General features: G+C 37.4%; 1 protein-coding gene across 3 annotated transcripts; it reads right to left on the bottom strand.

The window, feature by feature from the left end:
• Positions 1-8: 8 nt before the first annotated feature.
• Positions 9-27817, bottom strand: CEP83 (centrosomal protein 83). 3 transcript variants are annotated; one of them, XM_069773737.1, is made up of 16 exons: positions 27745-27817; positions 21738-21997; positions 21236-21386; positions 19878-19970; positions 19469-19600; positions 15518-15769; positions 14049-14180; positions 10224-10338; positions 8609-8753; positions 8324-8473; positions 7597-7672; positions 6361-6518; positions 3456-3585; positions 2466-2569; positions 1595-1775; positions 9-896 (listed from the first exon to the last, which is right to left on the bottom strand). In XM_069773737.1, exons 2-16 carry the CDS (start codon positions 21884-21886, stop codon positions 705-707), a joined length of 2160 nt encoding a protein of 719 aa, XP_069629838.1. In that variant the 5' UTR covers positions 21887-21997; positions 27745-27817; the 3' UTR covers positions 9-704. The 3 variants fall into 3 exon arrangements, with proteins under 3 accessions (XP_069629838.1, XP_069629839.1, XP_069629840.1); XM_069773738.1 differs by lacking the exon at positions 27745-27817 and adding an exon at positions 27711-27728; XM_069773739.1 differs by lacking the exons at positions 9-896; positions 2466-2569 and having other exon boundaries at positions 1595-1771; positions 3452-3585.
• Positions 27818-27990: the final 173 nt, after the last annotated feature.

The raw sequence follows: 27990 nt of genomic DNA, 5'->3' as shown, positions 1-27990 counted from the left end.
ACATTAAACCTTGAATAAATAATTTAATTGTAGTTTAGTAAACAAATTACAGTAGCAACAAATAAAAACTTACATTTTCATAATGTGAAGGCACTTTATATTATACTTCATCTTGACTACATCATATTAAAAAACCTGATTATTGCTTATTCCCATTACAAAAATACAAAAGGCAGATTGTAAAGGGTAGCCAATAAAAGTTTCCAGCACTTCCTACATTTCATTTCATCCTTTCTGTCTGCCTGGGAACTTCGAAATAACAATCCGAATGTGGATTACAGCATTGTTAATCAAAACAGCAACCCTGCAAAACTCCACACTGATACAGTAACTTCTACATTGAAGGAGTAAGAGGATATTATCAAATAAGTTTCAAAGGATTTACCAAAAAAAATTTATTTTCATTTTTATTTTAAATGTCAGCATAACCCAAACCTTGATAAAAGTTTTTTAAAGTTTCAGGTGATGAGATTATTTCCTATGTTTTGACTTCCAAATAATTTTACATCATTTATATGAAAACATTTTAAAATGTAGTTAATCTTCCAATGCTTTTGTTTTGAACCATTATATTTGATAATTTATGACAGCCTGTCAAAAATAAATACAAAACTATGCAGAATATATTTTATGCTACGTAGGCACATACAAGCATGTTTTTGGCAAAATATTAAAAGCACGTACAAAGGAGAAGCTACTGAAAACTAACAGCCTTTGGAGTCCTCGCTTTGTGCATCACCTTCTCCAGCATTCTTGGTTCTAGCCAAGTCCCTGTATGCACCCACCGTTGCTCGCTCTCTAGATGGTCCAAGATCTTGCAGCTGTTTTCTCTGTGTGGTTTCTAGTTCTTCCAACCGCTTGCGAAGCAGGGAAAGCTCTCTTTGATGCTGTTCCTCCTTGAAATTAAAACAACAACAACAACGAAGTGGCTTTATTATGTTTGCACACCTACAAGGGACCAAAATGGGCACTAATTTCCTTTTCTTTAATTAATGATTTTAAAATAAAAATTGTGAAGTCCAAAATATCCTCATTTGTTAAATTTTACTCCTCAATGTTTTGTGGGTATTGTTCTGATGTCTGTGATGAACAGCATCGGCAAGAAATACATGCATAAGCGTTCCTCCTCTCAAATGAAGAGGCACGCAGACCTGAGGTCACTGTTACCAAGAATCTGTAGTCAGCCTGGTCAGCCTCAGCCAGAGATATTCACCCTCAGAAGCTCACCAGAGTAAGAAAAACTCTCTTAACTACACAAGAAACGAAGAGCAGCAATACTGCTTTTTAGTAATGAAACCATGGTGTGAGAACACCACTATGGTATTTCTTGCCCAGAAGGAGCCATTTAAAGCGTCTCAGAAGGACAAAGTATGGAGAACTAGGTTAAAACTGCCCATTTGTTACATTCTATAACGTATCATTTATCTTTCAAGAACTCCTTCTTCTTGTGAGGAATACTAGAAGCATTCCTCAAAGTTTCCTTCCTCTGCTCAAAGATCAAATACTCCTTCCTTAAGACTGAAGTCTGTAATGAAGGACTGTTCCAGTACCCTCTTTTGTGCTATTATTTTCACAACTTGTAATACATCACCACCTGAAGAAGAGGGAAGGACACTTCAAGACCAGGAGGCAAGGCAGATGATGACATTATACTGACTGGATTGAGTGACGGTATGTTAGGATTCAGAATTAAACTCCGGAATTCATTGTGCCTACGTTGCAAGTCCTTTAGTCTCTTCTGGAGGCGTGCATATTCTTCATAGGAAACATTCTGCCTAAAATAAGAGATTGCTTATTGCTCAAAATCTTTATTACCCCAGCACAGAAGCACACCTCTCCACGAGTACTCTGCTGTTTACTATCCCTATGAGGGAAAACTATATACCAGAAGAACTGGAAGGTGGAAGAGCTGTGTATATTCTTCTGCCTAAATGTCTATCTAAAAGTCCCTCTACATATTAAGGTATCTGCTGTAGTACAGATTAGAATTTACATTGAATAAATTAAGTTTTTAATAGCATTCACACTAGTGAGTCACAGGAGCCACATTAAATTAAATATTATCAAGCCACATTAAATATTATCAAGCCCTCCGTAGGCACTCAAGAAAGAGGAAAGAAAAAAAAAAAAAAGAGTTTGTCTTTCAAAGAGGATGCTAAATATTGTTCTCTCGCAATTCTGAAGTCTTTTTCACTTCCTTCTTTTGAAGGGATTCCTGCAACTGCATCTATCAGATATTTTTCCTTTATTTTTTCCTAAAGACACAGCCCTGCAGTTGTCTTATAAGCTCTCAGCTGCCCATCCTAAATGGACTCCATTCAAAGAATTCTAGTGCTGAAAATGCCATCAGACTGGACTCCAGTTACTAAACTAAGTGTCATGTATCTTCAAAAATACTTTGTATTTTTAAGTCAGATCTTGGGCATATATCATTTTTCAAGCCAAGAAAAAGCAAAGTTTATTACCTATTTAACACCTGATTTTCTTTTTCTAGTTCTTCTATCTTGGCTTCCAAAAGTTCTAGTTTCTCTTGCATCCTCCTTTGTTTATTATCATTGAGAGTCTTTCTCTGTCAAACAGACATTTCAAACAGCTAAGTAACACCTTGATAGATTAGATCCTGTAAAAATTAAATCTACAAATGTACATGGTTTCAAGCGGTGAGTTTTTAGGATTTTCCTTCCTTAAGAAGAGGTGCTGTGTTGTTCGAAAGTTCTGAATCCCGATGATGGGAAACAGAAGAGATGGGAAGTGATCCATAGCTGTGACTAAAAGATGCACAGCTGTCAGTCACTTGTTGGGTCAGTGACTAACTGTACTAACAAACACTAACTATATTTGAGAATTACAAAACTTGTTCTTTAAATGACCATGTATAAATAAGTATAAACATGACCAAAAAAAAAAAAGTATGCTTTGTTTTTGTTTTTTGTTTTTCCTCATGTTGACCTCAATTTCTTACAACCTTAAGAGCTACTGGTAGGTTTCATAACCTGTGTATGTCCAATGTATAAAACTGCCAATTAATCCTGAGCTTTTATAAACAATTAATCAGCTTTTCCTTTCCAGTTATTTCATAAAAAGCAAACTTAGAAGAAGATATAATATTTCAATATTCCATCAAGGAAAAGTAGAACATCATTGTCTAGTATCCGAAACATCATCCTTACTAATCAAGGAGTCCACCTCTTAAATATCCATATACAGACACACACACGCATGCAAAAAAAGCCTCACAAAATCTTTGATGGCATTATAACAAAGTTGTTGGCTGTAATATTCTTTTGCTTATCACTTCAACCTATTTCTATGCTAATCTTGACAAACCTGATATATTTTGTTCTTATATAGAGTAGACTGCAAATAAACTCTTAATATTAAAACAATTCTAGTTGGCCAAATTAAAGCTGAACTTCTCACGAGCTGGATCATTCATAAAGGAAGAGTCAACATGCCTTTTTTTGAGCAACAGCAGCTCGACATAGCTTGTTCTTCACTTGGTTGTATTTCTCTTCTTTCTCTGTGATGCGCTGAGTAAGCACATGCTTCTCCTCCAGCCATTCTATACGTTTGTATTCTAAAGTCCTTTGAAAAAATCAGGTTAAAAGATTAAGAGGTTATATAGACAAAGCAGTGTGTTCGATTAATGCCTTAAGGCTCTTAAAATAGATGCATCTTTTCACAACTCCTACTTCTATATACTTGAAGGATCTGATTTAAATTTGATTGTGCTAACAATCTAATTGTGACTAACAACATTCAAACCTGTGCATTAACATCATCCTAGGTTTTGTTCAACTATGAGGCAAATTTTGAAAACTGATTCCAATAAGCTAGTTAATTGTTGGCTGCTTGTTGGTTTGGCAGCGTGCCAACTCATCCACAGAAAATTTCTAAATTCAGATCAAACAATCACACTGGAACACAACAGTAGACACCTATGCCAAACATCAGTTGTCAGAAGGGCTGACAGCTACCTTCTCTGTTCGGGAGGTAAGATGTAAGAGAATAGGTTGCTGCCCTGTGCAGTCTACTACACCTCTGTAACATAGAAGTACAGACTTGACTAGTATGCGCTCACAGCCAGAACAAACACCAACACAACAGGAAGCTCCACCGACGTAGTTCCTAGACAACATTTCAGCTGAACACGCACTACCGACAGCATACGTTATCTGTTTAGGTCTTTGCATGGTTAAAACATACTAAAATTAGGCTGTGTTCTCTAGCAGTGGATAGGAAAGGAGCCAGTTTCTCTCTGCTGCCTTGTTTGCGCTATCTGCATTGTGGGTTAAAGCAGACAAGAATTAACTGCATACTTAACTACATTACTATTAAAAAAAAAAATAAAATAAAGACACAAAACCAAATAGTGAGATTCTGTGCAGCAGTTTTTAAGAAATGCAGTCCAAGGCTTGGTATCGGTGCATCCATACCACTCCAATCCTGGGCTGATGCAGTTTTCCTACAGGGACTATGAACGAATCTCCATAAATTTCTCATCAAACAGTCTTTCCCTTCCCCACAGTAGAAGTATTGGGAATCATCCACTCTCATATGCAAACCAGGATCTTGGCCCACTTGGTAGCTGTCACAGTTCTTTTAGTAGACTCAGTGGGGTTTGTGATTTGCTGTTGACTATAAATAACTACTACTACCCAGGAAACAAAGAGCTTTCTCAAAAAGCACTCCTTAACAATAAAAAATTTCAATTGAGACAGTGGTTAAAAATGCCATGAGCTTTTTTTTTTTTTTTCAAATGCCACTGATGCTGTTCCTGAAATACTTAACAAGTGCCTGTTTGAGCTCATCTCTGATCCGTGTCAGTCTCATAGTTTACCTTCAGCCCTTTTTCTCATTTCACATTTTCATTTCCAAGCCTAAGATTGACACAGCCAGGCAGGCAGCTGCTTTGCCTACTTATGGTTCAGCTGGCATTATTTTATTTATCTGAAACTTTTTATCTTCGGCTTTCTTATTTTTTGGTTCTTATTTCACTTCCTCTTTAAGCCAAGTTGCTTTGGTGCAACTTAATTCTTGGGAGTTCAAGCTCGTAAGAATTACTGAACTGAGGAAGGAAGTCCTGTCACCCACAGAGTCAGAAAAAGAATGGAAACATGTCCCAGGGCTCCCAGGGTAACAGTAGGACCGACCTGGAGGACTTAAATGTAGGTTGCAAAGCTGCTTAATTTCTGCGGTATCAGCCTTGGTGCATCTCCCCTTATCTACATACTTATACAACCATCTCTGAGGACTGCCAAGTTCCTTCCACTGCCTTCCCAGGAAAACCTACTCCTGACTGGTCTATGGCCCATAAATATATAAATCACATTGTCACTGTTATTTGAGTGAGACTGTCAATCTCACTCAAAATATGAATACACCTTCCTAAAGTAAACATCCAAAGTATTTAACATGCTACTGACAACGGAACATACTCTGCAGTCCTAATGCAATAATCTCTTCAAATGTTAAACTGAAAAGCAATACTTAAACTAATGAAAACAAAGCAATTGCAGTACCAATTAGTAGCAAAAGAGGAGCTAGAACAAAAAGCCACCACATTATATCTTTTGGAAGTTTTCTGTTTAATCTGGGATGCTGACTTTTTTTAAAACCCACCACAATAATCCAGCACAAGTTAGACATGTATTTGTTTATTAGGCGAGGAAATAATAAATCGCTATTTCAGACTGACTGACAAATTAATCTTTAAATTTCAGGAAAGTGTTCATTGCTATATGGATTCTGAGCAAGATTTGGTTTCCTTCAGCATTTATTAGCATATTTTGACGGTATGTGGTCAAGCTTGTGCAAAAAAGGAAAGTGATTATTTTTCATTTTGACAAGAGCAACTAGAAGATATCCAATAAGCTTTTATTTGCCTCGTATCAGCTAAAAGGATCGGGGAGCGGGGGGGAGGGAAGTACATACACACATATACAGACTGGGTCCCTGAAACCTTATCAAAGCATAATACAATGCTTTTTTCACCCTTAATGCTTAAACACTCTTAAAAAAACTGTGTGTGAAACTCTAGATCCACTTAAACTAATATAAGTTTGACATTCACTTCAGTATCAATAGGATTTCATTTTATACAAATAGTGTATTTCACTAGTCAATAAGTAATTGTAACAGACATGAATGGAAACAAACCCCTATTTTTGAAGTTACCACAAGCAAAGCTTTTATACATTCTGCGTAACAGAATGCATACAATTGTCCAATATGCCCAGTTTATTTTTAATTTCTGACTTAACTATGGATTATAGATTCTGAATGAAGTAATCCACACAAAAGGAACACAAATAATATGAAAAGGAAAAGTAAAGCCAAAAGGAAGAAAAAAAAAATTACTTCTCTGTTTCCAGTTGAGCTTTTTCTGCCTGAGTCCTTGCATGTTGACATTCTTGTTTCAATCTCTCTATTATTTCCTTCAGCTTCTGATTAGACTCCAGCAAATCATTTTCTGATTGGGAAAGTGAGGCAAGCTGGAGTTGCATGTCATGAACTTGCTAAAAAAAAAAAAAATTTTCCATTTGAGAAGGTATGCAAATAACTAACAATTAATTTTAAGATACTGAGATAAAGCAGAACAAGGACACCAATTGGCTGCATTAGCTTTTCATAAGCTTTTCTTATTTGTTCCTTGTCTTCTTACTCAACAGCTTCTCCAGAAGCTTTACAGTAAATCACTACTAGACAAAGAAGGTGTTCTACTGTAATTAAAATGAGAAACGGATGCAGGAGTCTTCAGTCATTGATGTGTCCCCCAGAACTTAAGAAATCCAACATTAAGCCCCAGGACTGAACAGAACTAGAGCACCACACAACATGGAGCTACCCAGACTCTTCTGTCTCATAACACACAATGCGTTGTACCAACCAGTTCACAAAAACAAGTACAGAGTCTGAAAAGTCCAACCTCTGCAGCCAGCACATAGAAAGGATGATTTCCCTTTCCTTTTTCTCCCTCCACATGGACACTCAGATACCTCAATTTCTGAAGGAAAAAAAAATACTGCCTTGAACTTCAAGTGCACACAGCTTGCAGACTACTTTGATGCGCAGCTATGTTCTTGCCTACTAAACAACATCATGGGTGAGCAGGAGTTAAAAGAATTAGGTTTTATTTTCAACACTGCCATCAATTTACTCTGCAATAGAAATATACCTCTTTACACTAGTTTATTCATTTATGAAACATCTGTTAAGCACTTGAAGAACCTCAGATGAGAGATGCAGTGTAAATGCAAAGCATTACCTAGAAACAATTTATAAGTCTCCATGGAAACTGAATCTCCAGTTAAATAGTGCATAACCATATTCAATACACCAGTCTATAAACATTCAGCTTTGAAATCCTTGGTACCCATGAAACACATTAAGCAAAAAGCTGTAATCCACTTATAAAAGTCCAGGAAAGCATGACTGATTTCTGAACACTTTCGCTTTTAACTATCTGTTGTGTTTTGTCTCTCAGGAAAAAAAAAAAAGCCTTAAAAATTCAATCTAATCTTCAAACACTGGAAGTGATAACTGCAGGAAAGATTGTATTTCTCTATAAAACATTACAAGGCAATAAAATCTTACCTGTTTCAGATCAGCACTTTCACGTTTCTTTTCTTCCAATTCCTCTGTCTGAATAGCTTGCTGTTGAATTTTTAATCTAAAATTGTATAAGATATCCTTATTTTTATTTAATTAAAATATAGATGTTAAGACAAATTGGTCTGACAATAAAATATATTGCATAATTTGAAAGGCTGGTAAATATTTAACTAAATGATGATTAAAAATGTATTTTTACTGATTATTAGAATTCATATGGGAGTAGATTTGTTGGCTTTTGGAGTCTGACTTTCACTCCTTTTATCATATTGACCTTCATACATATACTGTAGTAAAACAACTTCACCAAGAACTGTAATAACCAACTCAAAGAGATACTGTATTAGGGTCCCAGTTGCTGATATGGTGCCATTATGGAAAGACGAATGGTTTACTCTAACACTGGGGCTATGCCAGCAGCCAACATGGACCCAATTTTAACAAACATGAGTACTGGAAAATTATGCCTTAAAAATGTTAATTAAAATAATGTAATTTTTAAAGGTTTGGATGAAAAATGTTTTTTTTTTTAAACAGCACATTTTTAATTCTACTCTCTTTTTACACAACGCAAAAAAGATAATTTTGTTTAATTTACCATAATGAACATTTGTGTATCTATGAATAGTAAACTTTTATACTGACTACTATAGAGAAAATGGGGGGGGGGGGGGAGAAATTTGTGTTAAGGTTAGAAAAGCCATACTACCGCAAACGCTGAAGTTCCTTTTTGCTAGATTCTTCCGCCATCTGTACAACACGTAGTTTCTCTTCATACTGATCCTTTTCAGATTGTCTCCAAGTATCTTGTTCCATTTTCATCTTCTCTAGATCAGCTAATCTGTTCTCAAGTTCTAACCTGAGACATTATTCAACATGCACACAAGAGTCATGACAAAATGCCAGAAGTGTTTAGTTGCCAAGAATGACATTTTTAAAAGTTACTCAAAACACTCCTCTTTTAGAAGTTGAGCAGTAAATCAAAAAAACATACTTTTCATCCTGTAAGGCTGCAATTTTTTCAAAAAATTCCTCTTTGGCAGCTTGCACTTTACGAATTATCTCCCGATCCTTTTCTACTAAAAGCACCTTATGACGTTCAACAGCTGCCTTAAGAATTTCCTTGTCTGACAGCAATCCTGCATTATACATTAAAAAAAAGTTAAAATGTCATTATTGATGTCAACCTGATGAAATCCAGTATTAAAATAACTTTATAAATTGATATAAGGGACCTAAAAATCACAATTCACATGACAGAATGAATGAATGGGAAAAAGACCCAAGAAAAACAGAAGAGACATGGCCTTTCTTAGTATTAACAGCAACATTTCAAAAGCTTTTGAAGAGTAACTGTTACACTGGAATCTCTGTCTATGAAGGTTTATTATTTTAACATACAAAAGTAATAAAACAGCTGATATTATTATAGATTTAAGCTCTAAAGCAATTCCTGCTAAGCAGTTGTGTCTGGATTTAAAAAAAAAAAAAAAAAAGTTTTCCACAATAGCTATGAGAAGGTCAAGGAAGAAAATCTGTTATTTTCTTTTTATCAAAAAGTTTATGGTAAACAGTAACTGGTTACCAGTGAAACCATAGTAACCTGGCTACAACAAATCCCACATTTTAATCCACTCATATTACCACGAGGCAATTCTAAAATTACTACTCTACAGGCAGTGACAAAAGATGCAAATTAAAAACTTGTGACCAAGACAGCTGTGTTCACCAGTAAATAAGCCAACATGCTATAACAATGACTCCTGGTTGTTTAGTTAATTCAGTGGTGCAAACTGGATTCCACAGCAAGTTCAGGTTAGCTTAAATCTTGTCTGTATTTAGTTTTGTATTTCATAGGGTCCAACATTTTTAGTTCGCAATATACTATAAGCACATTGTCAATACAGAAAACACCACTTTTACTTGCTCTTAGAGAACTTAGTATTAAAGCAAGTGAACAGAAACAACTATTCCAGGAAGATGAAGGTACTATTTGGGGGTTATGGCAAATCGGTGAGGACAGTCTGCTTAAAAGCTGTGTAGTGACTTAAATCATCAACACGTAACTAGTACTAGAAAGCTTTGGCCTTTTCACTCCAGAAAGCTATTTCAAGTTGCCTACATACTCAACTGTATTAGGTAGCTTAGAACATTGCCTATTTTCTTTAAACAAGCTAGAAATTGTATTTTGTTTCACATGGCAACCTTACCCAGTTGTTATCGATTCCATGGACACAGAATCAGAAAACAAAACAACCACTGAAGCCCTATGGTATGTTACAGTTTCAAGCAGAGTGTGAAAGACACTAGAATTTGGCAATAATAGAAAAAATAACCATATGAAGTACATGATTTGAAACAGATTATGTTCAGATTGTGTCACAGATTCACTAATTTACATAAATGCAAAATTGTTCATAACTGTTCTTAACCTAGTAGACCAAGTGAAACAACACAGTTATTTCAGATACAAAATGAATTGTCAGATCTATAACTTAGACCAGAAGTAGAAGGTGAAGGCTGCTAGGGAATGTTTGGAGGAAGAATAATTGTAGTATTCTAACTAGAAGTTATAAAAGAAATCATTAGAAATTAATTGCACGTTTTACCATCCATTTCACTTTGAATCTTGTTTCTCTCTCTTTCTACCTCACTCTTTGTTCTTGCTGCCTCCAGTTTGACATTTGTTACTTCCAATTTATGTGAATGTTTAAGTTCTTCTACCTATGAATTAGAAAAAAAACCCCAAATCAAGTAAAATAAATATATATATTATTCACAGCTTTACTGTAAGTTTTTCATGTGATACTTTGCAAACAAGAAAGTCTGCCAAATAATCATGGACTATGCTTATTTTAAAAATACCTTAAATATTTTTTTCTTCCACTGCTTTCCTGAAGCCAATCCAGAATATCCACTCCTGTAGATAATTTTTAGTGGTGATTATATAGATACTGTAACACAAAAGCTATTGGCATGATCTGATTCCCCAAATCATAATCAGTACTATTACTGGTTTTTATTAATTCCTCAAGTCACACACTGAAGATTACTGAATGAGTTGTCAGTCATGTTGAGATGCAAGTTTTATATATTCCCTGATTAAAACAATCAAAGTGCTGAAACACAACATATATTCCAGGAACCAGGCTCTCTGACTATTGACATGTATTTCATCTCTAATATGAAATTAGAGATGTTGTGTTTTGGGTTCAGTGTGAGAAGAATGTTGATAACACACTGATGTTTTCAGTTGTTGCTCAGTAGTGTTTAGTCTAAAGTCAAGGATTTTTCAGCTTCTCATGCCCAGCCAGCGAGAAGGCTGGAGGGGCACAAGAAGTTGGGAGGGGACACAGCCAGGACAGCTGACCCAAACTGGCCAAAGGGGTATTCCATACCATGGGATGTCATGCCCAGTATAGAAACTGGGGGGAGGTGGCAGGGGGCAGATCGCTGCTTGGGAACTAACTGGGCATTGGTCGGCGAGTTGTGAGCAATTGCATTGTGCATCACTTCTTTTGTATATTCCAATCCTTTTATTATTATTGTAATTTTATTATTGTTGTTGTCTTTATTAGTTTCTTCCTTTCCGTTCTATTAAACTGTTCTTATCTCAACCCACGAGTTTTACTTTTGTTTTTTCCCTGATTCTCTCCCCCATCCCACTGGGTGGGGGGGAGTGAGCAAGCGGCTGCGTGGTGCTTAGTTACCGGCTGGGGTTAAACCACAACAACTAACCAGCCAGTTATTACAAGCTACAGTGTAGAAAAGTTAATCTTTGAAGAAGCGTTGGTGACATATGCACAGATGTGCAGGACTGCCTTTGAAAACTCGGCTTCTGAATAAATACCATACATTCTACAAGCTAGCCTCTGAATACTGGGGCATTTCTGAAAAGACTACTCGTTGGAAATACCTTGCTATGATACTGATCCAAATTGCATAAGACCCTGATGCCTCGCTAACTCAAGCATTAGCATGTCAGTTTACACATACTTCACTTCTAACTAAAGATCCCTCAAAGTCAAGCTAAAATAAAGTTAAATTTAATCTCCCTAAGTAAAACAAAACAGTAATATGCAAAACCAGATTACCAATTGCTCCCCCAAGTAATTTCAATTTAGTAACTACTTATAGTCCTCCTGACCTCCTGGAGTGCTACACTACTTCCTCAAAATCCAGGTCTTCATAGTTTTAAAGTGCATTTTAATTCAAATACTTCTCTACAACCGTGACACACACATCAAATGGCCTCATAAAAGCAGGAGCTTTAAGAACATCAAATCAAAGACAATTACTGCTAGCATGGAAACTTTCTATAGTTTAGGCATTTGTATGGAGTAATTACACGGTCAATGAGAATTAAATATCTAGAGGAAAGCACTTATAATAAAAATCCATTCACAATGACAAATGTAATTACAACCTGCTAGCATATACAAGTGGCAAAAGGTTAAGAATGACATAGTAGCTTATTAAGTAACTACACGGTGGATTTGGTTGCTTAAATACTAAGTTGAGAACATTTCAGGGCAACTTGCAAAGATTTAAGGTGGCTTTTTTAAGGCACAAAATCTGGAAGATCAGTGCGTGCACCTGTGCTCAGGAAGAAGTTTGAGTGGGTGCAGAAGGGGGTGGAGGTTAGTATAGAAATTAGTTTCTACTTTCTTCCTTTCAAGAAACACCACTGAACATTTTAATTTTCTCCTACTTCTGGAGGTGAGCAAAGAACACCAGTTGATACAAAAAGTAAAGACTGTAACAATCTTCTATATATTCTGATAGACAATTGGTTACTAAATGTTTAACAGAAGTTTTCCCCTCCTATTTATTTTTCACGAGACAAGTATGACACATTGTATAAAGAGGTTTTAAATACTGATATAGGTATATCCTGTTCTTAGGGTAAATGAGACCTTTTTTGGATTAAGGACCAAAATGAAATACTTCACACTCATAAATGTGCACTGTAAAGCCTGTTTTGAATTAAATCTGAGATTGTTAAAGAACAACTATGTAGAAGTTAAAGTTTTCTTCCTGTATTGTATCTTTCTTGAGGCGTATTATGACAATATTAACTACCGTACCCATTCAAAGCACATGTCAGTATTATTCTGGAAAGTATATTCAGAAGTGCAGGATAACTTTAAATCAACAGAGCTTAAAATAATTCTGCATTCAGCTAGATTTACAAGACCAAAGTTACTGGCTTTACAGTTAGTTCAGAACTAACTAAAGCCTCTCCAGAACGGTAAGAAAACACATGGGATTAAATTTGCTACCAGGAACTGACAGATGTGATAAAAATTTATCACCCAGTATTCTCTCCAGAAAGGAGGGAATAAGAGACAGCAGAAAGCTAACGTTTACCCAAGTAACTACTTCATTAGGACTAGTATCCTGACTCAGATTTACATAAAGTAAGTATTCTGCAACATTTAAAGGTAAAACAGTTTACTAGTGTTTTGATTTTTCTTATTTATTCAAATAATCACATATGAAACTGCATAAAGGATCTGTCTTTAAGTTGTATAGCTGAAGAGTCACTGCAACCAGATAAAACTCTGAATCTGACATCCATACTAAACTAATTATCCTAAAATACTAAACAGTGTTGTCGAGTTTCTTAAGCACTTTCAGGTTTTCCCTAAACTTGAAGTTTTCTGATCTTTTTTATCTTAAGTATTTTTCTAGAAATTTCTCTAAGATCTCAAAAAAAAAAAAAAAAAAAGCATACAAACATAGAACAAAATCTCTCAGATCTGGTGCCAACCCAACAACTAAGATACTCAAACATGTTGCAAGACAATGATCTACTTAAAATGATATGATGCAGTGCTGTACAGAAATGTTTCTGTACAAGCTATGCTGGCTATGCCCAAGAAGAATGCTATGTTAATGTGACTATCCTTCTAATATAACCTAAATCTCCACAGGTGATTCCAATGCAGCTTGCTTCCTGTAGCTAACACAGCCCATTCAGAGGATACTTTTTAAGATCTCTAGAAGCCATAGCTCCATTAAAAAAAAAAAAAAAAAAAAAAAAATCAATTTAAAGCTCTATTGCACTTTGCACACTTTATGAAAAAGTAATGCTTGTTTCCATCAAATAGGGCTGGCTATTTTCATGGATACTAAAATCATGAATATAAAGAAAGATACCTCTTCAAGCCCTGTTGTGTTTAGAAAAAAAGATCTAGAAAATGAAATAGAAAGAGCATAACCTCAATCTTTAGAGATAATTTTAGGGATGATGTTTTTCCTGTAAAGTCACATATTCTGTATCTTCCAACTGAAATTGGGAAAAAAATTCCAAACCTATTTTAAGTCACAGCAGAAGACATTATTATTTTATTCTTAATGTAAAATATACAGGAAAACGTAAACATAACAGGATATGAAGAATGTATTTCAGATACCATAAAAGCACTTACTTTAGTAGCTAAGGCATTGACTTCTCGTTCAGATTTGTGAAGTTTGGTAGTTAAGAGAATGTTTTGCTCATGACTCATCCGCAGTTCCTTCTCAATTCGATCAATCTGTAGTTCAGCAGACTTCTTTTCTGCCTTGAATAAAGGAGGTATTTATAAGATTATTTTTTTTTTTTTGAGCAGGGCTGTCTCTTGCTATTCACTTGAAAGATTCAATTGATCTGGGCTTTCAGATATTACTGACTCTTTATATTATAAATATTTATATATTATATTATTATATCTTTGCTCAACAATATGTTCAAGGGGTATGTACAACAATATGTACAAGGATCTTGAATTTTACTCAAAAGTCACAACTGTTTTTACTAACACTGCCTGCACAGAATCACACACATTTTCAATCTTACTTCACAAGAGGCAGAGGTAATTTGACTTGGTTAGGAGGCAGCAGGTATTCCTACCAGTAAATTACTGGGCCATAAACACCAGTATGACTCTAAGTGGTGCTTAAAAAGATGTCATATGTTGGCCTATACAGTTATACTAACTAAAGAATTAACATCATGGAGAGGAAATAAAATGCAATTACTGTGAGTATTACAGACTCAAGACCTTAGCTTTACTAAGTATCAAAAAGGTAATCTAACCTACAATATCACCTTTCTTTTTCTGAACTGACCTATTTCCAGCAGGACTTTTTTTTAAGTTTTCTAAGTTAAGAATATTACAGCACTGTTCATTTTAAGTTGTGATGCCAGCATTTTGTAACAAAGGTATACAGCACTGATAACAGTAAAAAGGAAAATGAACCATCTATCTGTATGCTGCAACTCTGCAAGAAATCTACGTGGAAGGACTCACTACCTAGAGAGATAGCAAGAACTGACAGGAGGACTGAAGACCACAGATGAGGAATACAGTGGAATCCTGGGAAAAATACAACAGGCCAGAAATACGAAAGCTTCTTTAAGGGAGAGCGACAGCCAAGAACTAAACAATAGCAGTAACGTGTTGGAAAGAGGAGAGACACAGGTAGGCAAGAAGGAAAACACATGAGGAAAGAATTAAAGGAATAGGGGAGCATCTCATGACATTTTTGAAAATTATAAAAAATTTACTGTAGCAGATTATTAACATATTGTCATCAGTTTCTAACTCCAGCCAAGTGACAAGTGCTGACATGACCATCTTACTGACTGCAAACATGGATATTACTCGCGTGTTTAGAAACAAGGTCATTCAGCAGAATCTCTCAGTTGAGCTCTCCACCTTTCCAAAGTCGAATTGGCAGTACGTGACTCCCAATTTACTTACAATTTGTTTTTAAATTTGAAAGGTACAAATTCAAATTGTAGAGTCAATGGCAAAGTTATCAGTGACTTTAGTGACAGTTCAAGTGCTATTCTCACTACACTCTACAAGGAGGCAAAGTTAAAAAAAAAAAAAAAAAAGAAAAAAGAGAATCTTACCTCTAGAGACCTTGTCATAGCCTGCATCTCAGCTAACTGTCGTACTTGTACTCTTTGAACATTTTCTGCTTGCACACCACAATTGTCTCTTTCTGCTCTTAGTTCTGCTACTTCTGCTTCTAAGCCTTTTAATTTCTGATACAGTTGTGCCTTTTCTCTAGAGAGTGCCTCCACGCGTTTACTGTCCCTCGTGGGATCAACACTCAGCAGCTGATTATGGAGTTCTTCTTTATCCTTCTCCAGCCTTGCAATCTGATAGTTGTTAATCAGAAAAATAAAAGCTTTTACATTAGTTAGGTGTCAGGCAGCAACAAATACAGCAGTTGACAATTCAGGAAAGAGCAGCAGTGTTCATTTAAAATACTAAGAAATTACATTCACAGTTATTTTCTTTCTTAGAGTAGGAAAATCAACAGACCTATTCTTCAATGCCTTTTTTGCTTCAGTTTTCACTGATAAGGCTTGTCCTCAGGCCTCAGATGTCCCTGAGCTGCCTAGCAGTCTGTGGGAGTAAAGCAGTACCCAGAATAGAGGAAGAAAATGTTAGGGATCCTTTAATCCACTGGACACTCACAAGTCCTTGGAACAGATCCAAGCATTTTGAAGGAGCTCACTGGTATCATCGCAAGCCTATTCTCTATCACCTTTGAAAAGTCAAGGCGATCAGAGAAGATTCCTGATGACTGCAAAGAGGCAGACAGCACACCCATCATCAAGAAAAGCAAAAAGGTCAAGAAGGATCCAGATAACTACAGGATAGCCAGCTTCACATCAGTCTCTGTGAAGGTTATAAAGCAAAATGTCTTAAAAGCCATTTCTAAACACATGAAAGACAGGGTGATGGAAAGCAGGGTTTACCAAGGGCAAATCATGCCTGACTTCTCTGCTTTCTAGAAAGAGGTGACTGGCACTGCAGACAAGGAGAGGGCAGTGGCTCTTGTATACTTTGATTTTAACAAGGCTTTTGATACAGTCTCCCATTATCTCTCTCACCAATTGGTGACATATGGGGCTAGAAAAGTGGATGATAAAGTGGGTGGAAAACTGGCTGGGCTGCCAGGCTCAAGAAGCGATGATCAATGGTGCAAAGCCCAGTTGACTGCCTGTAGCTAGTGTGGTCTTTCTGAGATCAGTACAGAGTCCAATGCTGATTGATGTCCTCGTTAGTGACCTGGATAATGGGATGGAGTACAGTTCCAGCAAGCTTGCGGGTGACACCAAACTGGGGGGGGGGGAATGGTCAATGTGCTGGGAAAGCAGAACTGCTCTTCAGAGGGATCTGGACAGGCTGAAGGAATGGGCTGACTGGAACCTCTTCAACAAGAGCAAGTCATGCATCTGGGACGGAGTAACCCAATGCAACAGTACATGCTGGGGGCAACTGTCAAGGAAGCAGCTCCGTGGAAAAGGATCTAGGCGTCCTAGTGGAGAAGTTGAACATTAGTCAACAGAGTAACCTTGCAGCACAGATGGCCAAATGCATCCTGGCAGATTGGCAGGAGGATAGCCAGAGGAGCGATCCTTTGTCCCTTTCCAGTACTTGTAAGATTGCATCTGGAGTCTGTGTACAGTAGATGAAGAATAATGACAAACTAGAGCAAGTCCAGCGGATGGCCACCAAGATGGTCAGGTGGTTGGGGAACACGACATAGAAGGACAGGCTGAGATAACTATGCCTCTTCAGCTTGGAGAAGAGAAGGAGATGCATGGTGATGAGAACAGAGGCAATGGACACAGTTGGAATATGTGAAATTCCAGTTAGGTATTAGGAAAAAGGTTTACCATGAAGACGGTTAAATACTGAAATAGTTTGCCCAGAAATGTTGTGGAATCTCTATCCTTCCAGATGTTCAAGACTCAATTGGACATGGCCCTGAGCAACCCGATCTCATCACACTTCAATATTTTAAGCAGGATGTTGGACTAGAAGGAGGTTTCTTCTAACTCATATGATTCCACAATTCTACAACCACAATAGAACTCAAATCTGTTAGTAATTCAAGACAGCCAACACAATTGGGCCCCGTCAGATGGAAAATAAAGAAGAAAAAACCAAATCTTTCTGTTACAAGGTAGTACAATAGGTAAAAACTAATCTCAGGACTGTAACTAACAAATGTATTATATAGATTCCAGTGTTTCAAAATGAGTAATGTGGACTGAATGTAATACTGGGGGCAAAAGAGTGAGAAAGTAAGGTATGTAAGAGTTCTCTTGGTATTTGGAGACAAGTCCAAACTCTGATCTGCAGCAGTGCTTTCAGAGGTTGCCTCAGTGATCTCTATTGGAGCAAAGCCAATTTCTACAGCAAAAGCCCTCCAAATCCCTTTTATGAGGAGATTCAAACAGTTATTGCATGATGTGCCCATCATTTAAGAATTACACTGTTTTTGTAGCTTCCTTGTGCTAAATGGCATAGAAAGTTAAAAAGGATCTAAGAGAAAGAAACTAGATCACATTGTGCCCTGGGCTCAAGGTAGTTTCATTCTCTGTAAGTGTGCTAATTAGCTGCAGGACTAGCACAAACTCAACAAGCCCACAAGAGAGGCAGGCTGTAAAGCAGCATGTGGGTTTAGCTCCGGGAAGGACAACTGTTACGTTTTTAATGCATTCCATTTGCAAATTTGGATTGATTTTGAAAGTGATGATTGCTTTGATTTGTGTCTCATGTTTGGATTAATACATTCAAATCTGGCATCTTAGGATATATGCTCCCAGACAAATACTTAAATGAATATGCAAATGACATGCACCACTCATTTACACTGCTGCATATATTTAAAAGATAAATAAGCTGGCAATTTATTTAGCTACACTTTTGAAAGTCCAATTCTGAAACAGAAAATTCATTAATGTTTTTTTCAAGAGTTAATACAACTGAAATAAAGTTACCAAAGTTTTCAGTATCCTTTTGACCGCCACTGTCATGATCCAACTTAGTTGCAAAATATACCCTTGTCTGGTTGTTGTGGTTTAACCCCGGCCAGCAACTAAGCACCACACAGCCGCTCACTCACTCTCCCCTCCCCCCCCAGTGTGATGGGGGAGAAAATTGGGAAAAAGAAGTAAAACTCGTGGGTTGAGATTAGAACGATTTAATAGAACAGAAAAGAAGAAACTAATAATGATAACGCTAATAAAATGACAACAGTAATAATAAAAGGATTAGAATGTACAAATGATGCGCAGTGCAATTGCTCACCACCCAGTTAGTCCCCGAGCAGTGATCCCTGCCCCCACTTCCCAGTTCCTATACTAGATCTGACGTCCCATGGTATGGAAATACCCCTTTGGCCGGTTTGGGTCAGGTGCCCTGGCTGTGTCCTGTGCAAACTTCTTGTGCCCCTCCAGCTTTCTCGCTGGCTGGGGATGAGAAGTTGAAAAATCCTTGACTTTAGACTAAACACTACTGAGCAACAACTGAAAACATCAGTGTTATCAAGATTCTTCACATACTGAACTCAAAACATAGCACCATACCAGCTACTAGGAAGACAATTAACTCTATCCCAGATGAAACCAGGACACTGGTATTAACAATATCTTCTGCTGCTGCCTTCTTGAATTAGTTGCCACATAAGTAATTTAAAATCTAAACTTACATTGGTTGCTGAGATAATTTATTAATTTCAGATTAGCGTAATGTCTCAAATTCTATCACAAATGCGATTAAAAAAAGCATTAAGCAAAGCTACTGGCTGTCATTTGACAGAAGGCAAGTCTATTCTTACTTATAATAGCACAAACGATATTGCAACACATCACTGAACAAACCTACAGAGACAGCTCTAGGCTAAGTCATAAAAGTGTTTTGAGAATTAAGAGAACGGAAACAAACACTATGTTATGAAATGGTGTCAAACTGACAACGCATCAAGTACCAATGTTTTCACAATGTTGTAGCAGTTTTGTCATCAGATACATTTTAAGCTACTGTAACATTCTACGTACCTCAGACTCATATTTTATTTTCTTCTCTTCTAAAATACGTGCATGTTCTTCCTTTTGATGTTCAAATTCTGATTTCAGAAAAGTATGTTCATAACGAAGTTTGTTATATTCTGTTCTGTATTTTTCCACTTCCTAAGTTAGGCAAAAGAACCAAAAACATCAATCAGAAGTTTTCAGATTTATTTCCTTCAAAAGTCCATGCAATGCTCCTGTCATTTCACAAGTTATATCTGATGAACTGAATCCCTCCTTCTCCTTCTTCTAGGGTTTCAACCTTCACTGCCTGGGGCAACAGTACTAGACAAAGAATGACATACTTTGCTCCCCTTTCAGTTTTAATTTCCTAAGGTTTTAGGAACCTGGTGATCACTACTCTAAATGAAATAGAATTTCAATACTTACTACTTACATTTTCTAGCTTCCGATAATGTTCTGTCATAGGAGATTCCAATTCCTGCTGTATTTGTGCTTTTAACAGTTCTAATTTTTGAGGAGTTAGCACCTTAAGACAGAAAGGTATCATAAATAACTAGTCAAATTCATTTATTTACACTGCAATAGGACAAATAGCCAGGAATAAAGTTTTTCAAATATGGTGTTAGGAATGCTGCTTAATTTTCTGTTTTTCTAAAGAACTTTCAATAGTAGTTACAGAAGCAAAAACCCATGATACTAGTGAACTAAAAATATTCTGGGGAGATAACAGAAGCATTTAAAATGTCAGTATTTACTGGTAGAAGCAATACAAATGTCAAACTGAATTGCCAAGAGGTTTATCTCCTTTGTGGGGGAGGGGGGGAAGGAAAAGTGGTCTCACATAAAAGATAAAGAATTAGCGTTTGGAAAAAAATTAAACAGTAAGTGAACCAACCCCAAAGAATCACAATGAGCAATACCAAACCAATTCTTTGTAAAACACATTAGATACACGTTCTCCAACAGATACATGGGTACTGGTATGAAATGAAAATGGAATCAGGAAGGATTCCCTGCCTTACACTCCATGCTGACATGGCATTTTGTTAAGTTTTTTTAGGTATGGTTAATACAGCAAGATACCTACCAAGAAAAAGTGTTTAAAAAAAAAATTTCATCCACAACCTGTGATATATTCTAATTTATTCTACTTTTCTTCCACTTATCTGAACCCTGAAGTCCCTGCAAACTGATTCTAGTTACGATACTGAGGCACATCTCCTCCATTCAGAGTCTGGGATCCTTTATTAGATGCTCTATTTGTTTTCTAAGAACATGTCCTGCATTATTTTAAGGAAACAAGCAGTTATAGAAAGTGTCATCCAAATTATCTTAAATGTTGGGGGGGGGAGGGGGTGGTGTTTGGCTTTGTTTGGTTTGTTTGGTTGTTTTTGGTTTTTTTGTTCTTTTAAAATGAAGCAAGCTGTCATCACAAAGAGAAACAAATACCTATTTTTCCAGTCACTTATCCTAACAGGTTTAGGCATCTAAGTCATCCTTCAGGGCAGATGATTCTCCCCATAACAGAAGAGCATGCACAGACAGAGACTGAGGGTCTTAACTATTAACATTGCACATAACAATAGGATTTGGAAGGTTCAGTTAAACAAGAAAACAATAATTTCAACCCATAGTCACTCTAGAGAAGAAACATTACTCAGGTTGGGTGAATTTCAAGATATCTGAAATATATTCTAGCTAGGTATATACATGTTACATAAACAGAAATATATGTATGGCCCTACTACAGGATTAAAATTCATATTAAGTCCTGCCAGTAAAGTATTTCACCTGCATCTTCAGTTTTTCCAGCTCCTGTGTTTTACCCAGCAACTCCTCTTGATATTCAGCAAGAAGTAACTGAAATTTGTCATGTACAGTCTGCTTTTCAACTAACAGCTGCTTCAGTTCATCTTGTGATTTTGTATATTTCTCCTGTAATCTGCAAGATAAAATACATATTTATTTTATATTTACCCTCTAAAATTAGATCTTAAAGCTCAGAAGACTCATGTGTAGAAGCAAACATGCAAATACCAAGTTAGAACTAAGTTATTAATATCCTCTTCCTGTAACATACTGGAAAGTTATCCCATATTTACAAGCATAAGACGTATTGCAGAAACTTAATCTGCAATGTCTTAAGGTATTTTCAATTGTTTATTTTCTAGTTTGAACAACGCTCAAATCTGTCTTTAAATACAGAAATACCTAACACTCAAATCCCTTCCACCTGCTATTTAGCTTCACCTTTTAACAACTTATAAGAAGAAACCTGTTTAAATTAGTGTACCTTAGATGTTCTGTCTTTATGATTTGATAATTTGCTTTATGGTGTTCACATCGCAATTTTTCATCCATCAGAAGTTTTTGTAATTCTTCTGAATTAGCCATATCACCATTTCCAGCCACGGGAGGAAGGAGACTGCCCAAAGCATCCATTTTATAATGACTATTCACGATGAGTATGGAGAGGACAAAATAAAAATTAACTTATAATTAATCCACAACGCCATCCACTTCTTCTGCTGACATCCCAGAAGATCAAGTCACCTGAACAAATACAAGGACGTGTAATTAGCAATCGAGTACATTCACAGTTCAAAGATTTCACACACTGCTTTTGCCTTCAGTACAGAAGAATCCTGGCTCTGCTGTAACTCAGGTTAGAAGCTTCTACTGAGAGGGCGACTATTCTCTGCTCATTCTGCCTACCCTAAAAAGTAACAGCCCTTCCAGGGGCACAGAATAAACTTAAACATGGAGATTATTTGAGTCAATACAAAATAAGCACAAGCACTTCCATCTGACAGATTGCATGAAAAGTTATTTTTACTTATGCTGCACACTGAGAATCAAACTATGATGCTAGTAATGCCCTAATGATGCCTTGTGAACCAGAGTTCAGCAGAGGCCACAGACATCAGACACATATAGCTTTACTTATTACAGTCACAGTTTTTCACACTATCCTAACAAGTTGTACTACTCATTTCAGCTAGAAGAGGAGCAGATAATTCTCACTGTTGAATTCCTATCAAGCCCTCTCTGGAGAAGAATTAAGGTTTCATGGACAGTCTGGAACATACCTGCCCAAAGTTCAGCCCTGAAATACATCATCGATACATGTCACTTCCTTGTTTTCAAAGTTTATCTCATGGTTTCTTGTGACCTTTCCAGAAAGAGTTTTGCTAAATGTGACAATATCAGATTGGTGTGAGAAAGCTGCAAATTGACAGATGCTGAGAAATGAGGGAGTATTCTAATATGCCCCATTAGTTCTTTTCGATATTAATCTGATCATTACTGACACTTCTAAAGGATCTGGGGGTGGGAGGACTATAAGTGAATTTTAGGGAAGTTACAAAGCTTTGAAACCAACCTCTCTGCCATTTTAGCTTTTGGCATAACTGGACCGATGCCTAAGAACTCCATGGTTGCAGTGTACAAAATGTAATTCAAAGTTACACTTTGTAACTTTGTACAAAGTAAAACTCAAACATGAAAAATGTTAAATCTCCACCATCACTGCAAATACCTCACTTTCTCTACATATACAGCGGAATATATAATGTTTTCTACCATTCCACTCTTCAAATCTTTCACGGATCTATCTTAAACGCTTACCATTTGATTTTATAAACCCCTAAACTATAAGCAAGATGAAAATCTATCTTCCATATAGGAAAAGAAATGTTGCATGTCAGTGCCCATTCCACCAAGATGTACATAATAATGTAAGAAAGTCTTACGTTTAAGTTTTCTTTCCCATTTTTCAAATCTACCAGAGTTACACCACTAGTATAGGCAAAGTGACAACAGCAACTTTGTACTCTGCTTTACCCAAATTTGCTGAGAGAACAAGGGGGAAGAAATCAGAATAAAGAACATTCTCCTCAGTGACTGTCCTGGATGCACAACGAATTTCCAACATTAATAGCATAAGCTCTGAAGAACCTTCTAATCAACACAGTATCTATTTTTGATTCCTGAATTTTGTTGGTTGTTGAAAAACAAAGGACAACAGCAATTTCCAAACTCAATATAAAGACATTTTCAATTGTTAAACCAACAGCTGTATGAGGAGAACTGGTCATTCAAAAGGTCACTGTCCTTAGTGATCCTAAGGACAATAAACCATGTGAGAGGACAGAAAGTTCTGGTCCACAGAGAAAACCCAAGGCAGCACACCCCTAAGAATTTCTATGCATACCAACAGGGTTATCATGATCACTGAAGAAGAATACAAAACAAAAACCCCCACAACCAAGCAACAAACCAACACAACCAACCACCAGGCAATAGTACTTTTCTCTGTCTCAGGTCTTTGCTTTCATAAGCCACAGATACCAAATGTAAGCCAAAGCTCAGAAGAACACAGGATTTAAAGTTGGGTCTGAATCCTGCAGCTTACTCGAGTAAGAAGTATTTCTGAAGTGGCATAACAGATATAAAGTCAAAGACACCAAAAAAGCGCATGGCGTTTTCTGAGAACATACCAACCAAAAGAAAAAGATAAATGGAAACGCAACCTTTTGTACTCTCATTTCCAAGCTGCTGCGGGTGGGAAGTATATGCTCTCCTCACAGCTTTTGCTGCTATGAAAAAGCGTACAAATTATAAAGCAAGACACACACCTGGTCATGTATTCATCTGCATGAAGATTTCATGAAAAAGAACAAAGGAAAGAAGAGAGGGCAAAAATTGTAGCTTACAAAACAATTGTTTCGGACTGCAAAAACCCAAGCAGTATGTAGTTAAGGAAACAAAACTATTTTGGCTTGCAGGGACACCTAGTGGCAAATTTCATGATTTGCATTCCTGGTGACAACTATGAACCAAACTACAGTAACATAAGAGATTTCATTACTTCACATAGAGCTCTTTCCTTGAAATTATTAACAGCAACTTGTAATATTTAACCTACTCACATTCTTACAAATAAAAAAACCTTTTTTTTTTTCTTTCCCCGAATCATAAAATAATTCCTGGCAGTGAACTGTCAGTAGTCAACATCGTTTAGGGCTACAAATACTGTAAGTATATTACTAAGAAGAATTTCTTCTGTGCTAATGGCTTACAGTACTTGCTCATAGTCAATGAGCAGACCTTAAATAATCTTCAAAATTACACAAGACTACACCCATAATTTTTGAGAAATACTTCAAAGGAACACTAGTTAAAATTTCTTCCTCTCTTGGAAATCTGTTCAAGAAGTAGAGAACCATAAAACATACTTTAAAGAAACTAAAACCAGATCATCTAAAGTTAATTCTCCACCTATATATTTGCCAAATTTTGTCATGTTACAGAACTGCAAACTTGTATCAGTTCCCCAAATTTATACTCTGAAATCTTAACATCATTTTGTGCAGGTATACATATAAAGGTATTGGTGCAGAGTCCTGAAACCTAGGAAATGCACACTCAGTAGCTAAAATGGCAATATTTATTGTAGAATACCTAGCTAAGTGAAGTAACTTAATTACGTTTGCAAGAATGACCTTTACTTTGCCTTTCTTCTCCAACTGTTTATTTTCATACAGAGAGAAACACCGTTTAAAGACCTATTTCACATCTCTCTCTTCTTTATATCTACACATCATGAAAGGGATTTTCTTCTTTTACAAGATTTTTCAGCTATATTATTTTAACTTTTTGTTTGCTACAAGCACTTAAAATGGTGAGAATACTTGCGTTTAGAGAAAAATATGAAGATATCAAGATAATTGTACTTATTTATATTACAATTTTTATTTTTATTGTATGTTGTTTACAACAACAAGGCTTCCTTCTAGCTTACCTGGCATAACCAAATTACATGATTTCAGCATGTACTGATAATTCACCTGGGTAACATAACAACTCACTCATGGCTCTGCTTTCCATATCACATCCACACTTATATTTAAACACTATTTTACACAGTTAGTTGATACAATGAATGTAATTATGCAGCTATTGATGAAAAAAATTACAGTACTTAGCCTTGTGCCATGTTTTGCTCAAGCAGTAAAATTCTCAGTAAAATCTGTTGAAAGCCAAACAGCTGTTTCACACAATGTATGGTTTAATCCATTTGCCTGTTTCTGTCAGAACTCTAGACCTCCTTATATGTTCTTTCTCTTCTTTTTTTCTAATCCAATCAGCCAAGGTCTTGTGAAACAATGAACTATTTGCCTGAAAGAATAAGTGAGACACTCAGAAGCAGCACAGCCTCATGACTCTTCAAACACTACTCCTTCTCATCCCTGCTTAAGAGTCTACAGTAAGACTAGATAATGAACTAATGAAAAAGTGGAATCCAATATAAGAGCTCACTGTCACCGGGAACGGGAGGCTCCACTCCTCCTTTCTTCATCCCCATTCCTAGATTTGTCATTCATCAGACCCTTCCATGAACTGATTTAACCTAAGAAGCCAACACACTTAAACAAGCAGAAAACACTCAACAGTTTTTCTGTGAGGTCAGTTAGTCATGCTAGCTTATGGAAAACTCCAACAGGCTACATCATCAGTGAAAGCAGGCAGCTGGTACTGGCTAGGAGAAAGGAACAAAGAGCCAAGGAAATAAGCAGGATGAGGAGCAAGGCTTTCTCCTTTCAGGAGCAGAGTTGTCAAATCATGAGCTCAGATGTTCAGGAATCACAGCCTCGGACTAGGTAACTGTCTAAAAGCTAGCTAAATGAAACAAATCCTACCTTAAATGACTATGCAACACATTAATGAGAGATCAGACTTCCCATGAACGTCAAGTGAATAAAAACCAAAACAAAATTATATATAATTTGAGAAATATGATAGCATAGCTCTCATTACTTTAACAGTCCACATTCTACTAAATCACCACCAGCAACTTGCAATAGCCAAAGTAATCACCTTAAAAAAAAAAAAAAAAAGATATCTATATCTTGGGAGGGCAGTTATCAGAGAGAGACATGAAAACCTTTCTTGTAGGAAGTTCCATAATCTGGATAGTGCTCAGATATCATTGTAGAGAATCCAGTGAAAATAAACACTTAACACTTTTGCATGCCTAGGTACAGAAATTTTGGAGAACATCTGTATGACTTCTACTTTACAGAAGACATCAATCTCACTCAAACTACTATCACTTCCTCCACAACACTGTTCAAAGTACGAATTCCAACAACAATTAAGCATACATTATTTCAGTGTCCATCCCTACACACAGCATACAGTATGGCACTTTCAGTTGCTGTCTTATTCTAGAGATATGGTTACTTATCGGGTGAAAAGCAACAAACAAGGTTATATCTTAACTCAGGATTAAAATTTTTGCTTTAGCCACTTAGACTATGTCAAATTGACAGCAGTTACTGATCAAACTGAAATTTTGTATGGGAGCTACAGCTGGTAAATCTAGCTGTACTCAAGAACAGCTAGTCTACATATGCCACGTGTTTTCCACTGTTTTTTCATGACAAGAGACCTTCAAACACACGAGAACTTCTGCTCATTAGAATCTCATTCAAAGTTTTACTTGGACATACAGATGGCTGCTTGTCACAAATAGTTCTATAGCCCACAACCAAAACTCTTCTGAAAAATCACTTCCCTTTCATATTGACTTAAAGATGTTCAGACAGGGCATAGGTCTCATGTTAGTATATGTATCCTACACCTCCTGTAGGCAGAAATATGATTATATGCACCTTACAGTATGTGGACAAAGAGCATACGAGAAGCAAAGCGAGCCGTGTAAGTCACCATGACATTTTTACAGTTAATTTTCCTATGACTTATGGACGTGGGAGCTTGGTCAGAGACGCAACACTAATACGGGTGTCACACATCCGGATGTGCAGAAAAATAATCATTATCCTCAAACTGCACATCGCTGAGGTCCACTGGTGCAAAAGAAAGCATGCAAACGTAAATATGTGAAAGCCTGGCAGCGAGCGGGCCCTTCCCACCCCTCAACTTTGCCCCCCCGGCCTTGTGCTGGGCGATTCCCAGCCCACGACCAGCCAGGAGAGGCCGCAGCAGGCTGTTAGCGCCAGACGGAACACGGGACGGGCTGCCGGCCTCTCTTCCCGGCTCTCTGCTCCGTGACTAACAGCCCAGGGGAGCAGCGAGCGGCACCGGAGCAAAGGCCGAAAGGCCTCCCACCTCGTCCGCCGCCAGGTGAGGACCCGAGCAGGAAGGACCCAGTCCACCCACCCGCCCGGCCGGCCGCCCAGCCTTCCCTCAACGGCACGCCCGGCCCCTCACAACCCCGACCCGCTCAGCCGGCAGCGCTCACCACCGGTGCGAAGAATTTAAAAATGGCGCCTCACCTCCCGCCGCCGCCGCCCGCCGGGGTCCCGCGAGCCGCGGAGCATCCTGGGAACGCCACGCCCGACGAGGGAGGGCGGGGCGGGAGAAGACGGGACAGCGTTGCCGGGGAAACGGGCTCCGCCGGCTTAGCCCCGCCCCGAGCCCTCTGGCACCGCCCCCCCCTGCGCGAGCGGGCGGGGCGGTGCCCGGCGCCAACGGTCGCTCCGCCGTTCGGCTGAGGCGGCCCAAATAACCCCCCCTCTGCG

The sequence above is a fragment of the Haliaeetus albicilla genome, chromosome 28 (assembly GCF_947461875.1).
Source record: "Haliaeetus albicilla chromosome 28, bHalAlb1.1, whole genome shotgun sequence".
In the NCBI taxonomy this organism is placed as follows: Eukaryota; Metazoa; Chordata; class Aves; order Accipitriformes; family Accipitridae; genus Haliaeetus; species Haliaeetus albicilla.
This window is presented reverse-complemented; position numbering and strand designations above follow the sequence as displayed.

What these genes read in the sequence shown, in the direction of transcription:
- CEP83 (XM_069773737.1), bottom strand. Translation starts at nt 21,886, where the DNA reads ATGGATGCTTTGGGCAGTCTCCTTCCTCCCGTGGCTGGAAATGGTGAT. An exon ending in GATTCAAAGTGAAATGGATG is followed by an intron (nt 8,754 to 10,223) that starts GTAAAACGTGCA and finishes TGTATAATGCAG; the next exon opens with GATTGCTGTCAGACAAGGAA. An exon ending in TGTCCTTCCCTCTTCTTCAG is followed by an intron (nt 897 to 1,594) that starts GTGGTGATGTAT and finishes TTTAATTTCAAG; the next exon opens with GAGGAACAGCATCAAAGAGA.